Source organism: Branchiostoma floridae, chromosome 1, assembly GCF_000003815.2.
Source record: "Branchiostoma floridae strain S238N-H82 chromosome 1, Bfl_VNyyK, whole genome shotgun sequence".
In the NCBI taxonomy this organism is placed as follows: Eukaryota; Metazoa; Chordata; class Leptocardii; order Amphioxiformes; family Branchiostomatidae; genus Branchiostoma; species Branchiostoma floridae.
In genome coordinates, this window is record NC_049979.1 from 865098 (window position 1) to 871825 (window position 6728).

Sequence of the window (6728 nt, forward strand, 5' to 3'; positions counted from 1 at the left end):
CACCCCATGTGAATTGGCACAATAGACCCGTCCAGAAATACTGTGAGAAAGCCTGAAAATGGGTCAACAACCTTGAGGTCATTGACCCTGTGGCCATCGGAAAATGACCAAAAAAATCCCCCAAAAATCGTTTTGAAGTGGTTCATGCCAGAAATGATACATGGGTCATTTGAATGAATATCTAGTGCACTCCTGTGCCAAAATTTAGGTCATTTGGTTGCAAAACCAGTGTACAGGAGCCAAAAGTGTCCTTTTTTTGTCAAAAAATGGCCCCAAAACGCAAAATTACGCATTTCGTTGTACTGTATGCCAAAAGTGTTATTGAATCCATGTGCGCATATGTGAAGTGTACTTCTATGCCAGATTTCAGCTCAATTGGTTGTAAAACCAGGGTACAGGAGCCTAAAATGTACTGTTTTTGTCAGAAAAATGGGCAAAATTAAGCATTTTGTTGTGCACAGTGTATGCCAAAACTGTTATTGCCTTTATGTGGGCATATGATCAAGGCACCTCTGTACCAAATTTCAGGTCATTCTGATGTAGTACCAGTGTAGAGAGGGCCAAAATATACAGTTTTGGTCTAAAAATTGCCCCCCAAAAACTCAATAAATCATTTTAGGGGCAGATATGAAAAGAATGTCTGGTGGTGTTGGCCCACTCTACCTCTGTGCCAAATTTCAAGTCATTCGGTCCAGGAACGACGGAGATACCGTGTTTTGAAGATTTGACAGGAGAAAGAAGAAACATTACGAATACAATATATTTCACCATACGGTACCTATGGTATGGCTGAAATATAATAAAGATTGATTGTGCAAATAAGCGTATCATTTGCATGAATGATATCTGTGGATAACCTCCGTCCTGATAATACAATTGTGACAAGGTACGAAAGTCATTTTATGAAAAAGGCTATTCTAGCATTTACTCATTAATTATGCAAGTGACTCATGATCCACAATAACGATGTTCACGGAATATTAGTGATCATTAGTATCTTCTCATTGATTGTGCACTTACTTAATTCTCTGTTTTCATAATCGTTATTTCAGCAAAGCAGACTATATGAAATTGTGCTATCTGGCTCTCAGAAATCACGGGCCTAGCATTTCCAGAATACAGTAGAAGCCGCTTAATTGCACGGCCAATTTGCCAGTGAATTTTGTGCAATTATCTGGCTTTTTCAATAATGCAAAGTTATCTTGCTGGACCGCACTGGTTTGGGATTTGGGGATTCCGTGCAGTTAACAGAAGTGTGCGTTGATCCGTTGTGCAAATAACTGGCTTCTACTGTATATAGCCTGGTACCAGTGAGTGGTTCATCAATATTTTTCCCTTGCTCAAACGAAAATATTGCGCTAGTGGTAACTAGGATGGTATCCAGGCTGACCACTCCCCGTAGCCTCGAGATTTTTTTTTTTAAGATTAGAGCTTTATTTGGCCAGTTAACGTTAAAAAGTGAATTGCAAAAGTGAAAAAGTCAAAGTCAAAGTCAAACCAAATAAAAAACTGTCGCACTCTTAATAATCTTAATAAAATCATCATTAATTAAAAGGATGAGAATTCCTTGTAATTTGTGGTTAGCAAGTCAAACTTTCACCACTATTTTGTGTAAAAAGAAGGCTCAGTAATTAAGAAAACATAGTATGAATTTTGAGTGTTAGTCTTGGAAACCAACCAAACATCGTCTGAAAAACCTTATTCGATGGTGTAACAATGACGACGACCTGTAAATGGGATCATGTTTCTGCTACTAGAAAGGCAACGGTGAACACAAACACCTTTGTACATTTTGTTTGCCTTGGCAAAACATTGACGTTACTGTCAGCTTTGTGCATCACTGAAGCATGACCTACCCTGAGAATGTTTGGGCGCTAACAGTGGGACTTTCCGACGTTCCTATTTTTGTCAGCTTGCCGTTCTGATTACTTCTAAAGCAATATCGTTTAGGGAGTGAAGAACATTTTTTTTCTATCCCTCAACGGCAAAACTTAGTATTCCATTGTGTGGCGGTGCCGATAGTCATTCATATTCCATGGTTGTTGTGGCCTGGCCACCCACCATGGGAGGGGGGCAGCTGAACTTGAACTTTGGAAACTCCAGTCCCAGAATCGCTCTGCTAAGCCACGAGAAGGCTGTGGTTACTCAATCACCTCGATGTGATCGTTTCAAGTACACTGGTTGATCAAAATGGCTGAGGGACAAGACAGCAGTCACACAGGTAAGGTTATGAATAGGTTAGGGCAGTCCTTGCATTATACACCTGTTCGTATACAATTAATTCGAAAAAAATATTCGTCTGCTTTCCAACCAATTATTGAGAAGATCAGAAATATTCAACAGGCATCTGTCAGTCTTGTGTGACTGAAAAAGAATTAGATCAGATTGCATTCTAACCTGGAGTCCGTAGCCTGGAATCCAGCCTTGTTAGCTACGAAGGTCGCTCTCAGTGGGGACTAAAGCTAAGTAGACTGAACTCCATGCTAATTGTATTCATCTTCTGAAATGGTGAGCTGTGTGGAAACTGTTATGTTGGCCACCGGATATCTAAAGCGTTTGCTTTATGCGCAAGACAACAACTACTCAAGGAACTGGATAGATTTTAGAACTGAACAAATGGCTAATATAACCTTCATCGACGAATTTGCTTCATGGTCCGTTACAGGTGTTAGGAGGTACTTCTTCTTCACAAAGGAAAATGTCAGCTCAGATTGGAAGGACCTGGCCTTCCATCTTGGGTTTGGGCGAGCAGACACAGACAACATTGCATGTAGAAACCGAGATGACAAGTCTCGCTGCATGGATTTATTGGAAGAATGGGTCAAGCGTCATGGAGATAGGGCCACCGTGGAGGTTCTGATGGAATCTCTGGCTGGGGCAAATTTGCAGAGCACTGTGGACGGTCTGACGACAAAATATCCTGGTAAATAATACGGTTACACATTGTTTTCTCCCTTATTCCAATAAGCTGCAAAAATTTTCCTATATCATAAAGGTATGGTGATGGAATTTGCTTGATACTCTATATGAATATATAGATTGAATTATTCAAATGAAGAAGAAAGCCAACAGATACCATTATGCAGTCGTTGGGTCTTAAACAGATGAAGTGCTGTTTTTGTTCAGGCTGATAGCTGATCTATGAAAAGAACTGGTAAACAATGGAAGGGTGATGTGTAACAACTACATCTGTTTGTGGCTTAACTGGTTCACCCGTATTGTTAACCTCTCCAGAGTTGGATACGTCACAAACCTTGAGTATTCAGCGGAAAAGGAAGAAGGAAGGAGACCAGTTGCCGGCAAACAAAGGAGCTTATTGTGAAGAGGAAACATCAGTAAAAGGTAAAAGGTTATTGTTTATACATGTATTTTCTGACGTCGACGTTATTACGACTCAGTATTTGATATGGTACATATGCTCAGGTCTCTTGCACTTCTCTTTTGTCTCTCTGTCTAAGGAATCTGTTTAAACTTATTTTTTCTGAACATTATCTAATTGATAGATTATTGATCGATACCTAGTACAGTCTGTATTTTTCAAATGCCTTAAGCATATCAGCAACCTTTGCAGATGACTAAATATGACTTATGTTCGTAAGGTATGTGGCAATTATTCTGAGCAAACAGTAGCTAGCTTTCTTATTTATTGTGTGCATGTTTCAACAATGTTCACCATTCCTATTCATGAACGATTCCTTTCTATTTCAGATGCGTTCCTGGGGTCTATTAGAAAGTACTATGAGCTGAAGCTAACTAAATTAAAGCCTTTGATCTGGAACGACAACTTCACGCTTTCCCTCAGCGATGTTTTCACAGAATTGCAGTTGATACAAACCCGTGCAAAACGTTCCGGACCAGCGGCAGAAATAAAGAGGCTAGATGATCTGTTCAATTCAAATGTCACAGAACAGTCTAAGACACAGAGGTGTATTCTAATTGAAGCCGAACCCGGAGGAGGGAAGACAACAGTTATGTCTAGAGAGGCCCTAGATGCTGTCTCACGGGAAACAGAGCTGGGCAGACGACACGACATCGTTCTGTTGATCCGACTACGGGAGGTGAGAGAGGGAGAGACCATAGAGGAGATGGTGTGGGACCAGTGTGTTCCTGAAACAACCGAAGGTATTGATATACAGTCAATCAAACCAATCTTACAGCAGAACGAGTCCCGGGTACTCTTCCTCCTAGATGGGTATGATGAGCTCCAGCCTGAGGCCAGGGCAGCCGGGCAGGCCATTCCCAAGCTGCTATCTGGCAAACTGTACCCCAACAGCACAATCGTGATCACCTCCCGACCCTCATCAGAAGGAGTTCAGAAGCACGCCCAGCCAGACTGCCACGCACGTATCATTGGCTTCTCCTCTGAGCTTGTGACGAAATACGTTGAAAAATACTTCGCAGCTGTTGGAAAGCAAGACTTAGCAAAAACACTTACGGGCCATCTCGAAGAGAATGATGTTTTGGGAAATTTAGTGAAGACCCCATTTTTCTTAATGTTGGTCTGTCTGCTGTGGGAAGAAGACCAAATGATGGTTTCAACCGGAACGATGACGGGACTGTATGGCAACCTGTTGACATGTCTTGTGAAAAAGCACTGCACACGGGAAGGCGTGGACATGCCAACAGACGGGATGCCTTCAGACTTGGCTACTGCATTACTGCAGCTCGGAAAGATTGCGCTAGAGGCACTGCTGAAGAATGAGAGTCAACTTGAACTTGCAGAAGTAGAGAAGCAAAATGTAAACGTGAAGCTTCTGTTGAAGCTTGGCGTGGTCTTCTCAGAGGTCTCTGCCTCAAAGCTGCACCCTCGGAAACAGCTGACCTTTGCACACAAGACGATGCAAGAGTTCCTGGCCGGACGCTATCTCGCTACCGTTGTGGTGAATCAAAATATTGGAGATTTGCTCAAGCTTCAATCCATCAATGAGGTTTTTGAGCACAGTACTCTGATCCAGTTCACGTGTGGGTGTGACTCGCGGGCAGCGCAGGCTGTGATGTACGGACTGGTAAATTTCCTCCCCACGATGCTTGCTGAGTTACGTGAAAAGGCGACTAAATATGACCAGCCAGAGAAAGAAATTTTTGACACATACGAAAGGTTTACTCTGCTATGTTTTCGCATCCTGAACGAAAGGACAGATCCCAAGGTACTACAGGTTGTCAACCGAGTCCTGCCCGTTATAAAGTTACAAAATTACAAAATGGACAGGAAACAACATGCTGCTCTAAAGTATTTCCTGCAAAACCATCAGCCGTCAGACACTCCGTACAAAATGACACTTGAAGTAAATGGTGTCTCAAGCGATGTTATTGTACTTTATTACCTGGAGCAAACGTTTACCTCCCCCACTCCTTGTCTGCAATTAGACCTAAAACTAAGCGAAGCGTATTTTGACTCACCTGATGAGACATCCAGACTGGTTTCGGTTCTGAAGAATGTACCCAGACTGAGGGCACTGCACATAGAAGACGAAAATCTAACGCCAGAAAAACTAAAGCCACTTGTGCAGGGGCTAAAGCACGTGTCTCTGTTAGAAGAGCTACGTTTCATATCGAACACTGACTTGGGCGATGCTGGAATAGAAGTTCTGCTGGTTGGGCTGGACTATGTTCCACATTTGGCAGTCCTGCATATTGAAGATTGCAACGTAACAGATGTGAGCATGGCATCGCTGGCTTCTTACATGGACAAACTATCACGATTGAAAGAATTGCATCTTAATGCCAGCGAGTTCGGTGACACCGGGCTGGTGTCCCTTGCCACCGTCTTCCCCAGGCTCATAGCAATTCAAGTCTTGGCCCTAAGGCGGAACCGTTTCACTAACGCTGGTATGCCCACGCTTGCCCCAGCACTATGTCACCTACCTGGACTGCTCAAGCTGGACATTAGCGGCAACATGATAGGGGACACCGGAGTTGAGTGCCTGTCTGACATCCTTCCCTACCTCGCAGCCATGGAGGTGTTGAAGCTCAGTGGGACAGGCATCGGTGACAAGGGAATATCAGCCCTGGTCAAGCCACTGGCTCAACTGGTAGAATTACAGGTCCTGGACGTTAGCCACAATAGTATTGGCGAGCGGGCCATCGTCTCACTGGTTCAGACATTCTGCCAGCCCAGCGCTTTGGACATGGAGCAAAACCCACCCCGTGACAAGAGTGGGACCACACCCCCGCACTGCAACACCGCACCACAGGAGCGGGACAGCGAAAAAGCTAAAGGTACAGGACAAATGCTCCAAACCCCGCCATCGAAGCTGTCCGAGCTAAACATGTCTCATGTCTACCAGCGCACACCTGTACACCTGCCTGACACCGCAGCGATGGCCGTGGCAGAGGCTCTACCCAGACTACCTGCCTTGAAGTGTCTGGGCCTGGGTGAAATCTCCATGGAGACTGAGGGGTTCCAGGCGTTGGTGCAGGCTGCTGAGGAACACCCAATGCTGCGGGAATTGACGTGAGTACATATGAGAATGAGGATATTCATAAACCCGAAATTCGGCTATTCTATAATGCAATAAATTTTCTCGAATAACTTTACATGCTAAATTACACGTGTTAACATTGTTTTAGCCAGATGTCTATCTTTAGGCTCTGGTTCGAGTCAATTAGTCGCTAAATGCGGTCATCACAAAGTTAACACAGTCATTTTCCTGTGCACCATTTTTTTGCAGTTACAACTGCTTCTTCATAGATGTCTACTCTTTTATTTGCAGGTACACTAAGGAAAG

The 6728-nt window shown here is 43.6% G+C and overlaps 1 protein-coding gene across 1 annotated transcript; it reads left to right on the top strand.

Moving 5' to 3' along the window:
* The first annotated feature begins 2190 nt into the window (after positions 1-2190).
* On the top strand, positions 2191-6458 carry LOC118421468 (NLR family CARD domain-containing protein 4-like). The gene is made up of 3 exons (XM_035828780.1): positions 2191-2221; positions 2666-2927; positions 3665-6458. Exons 1-3 carry the CDS (start codon positions 2191-2193, stop codon positions 6456-6458), a joined length of 3087 nt encoding a protein of 1028 aa, XP_035684673.1.
* The last annotated feature ends 270 nt before the right edge of the window (positions 6459-6728 follow it).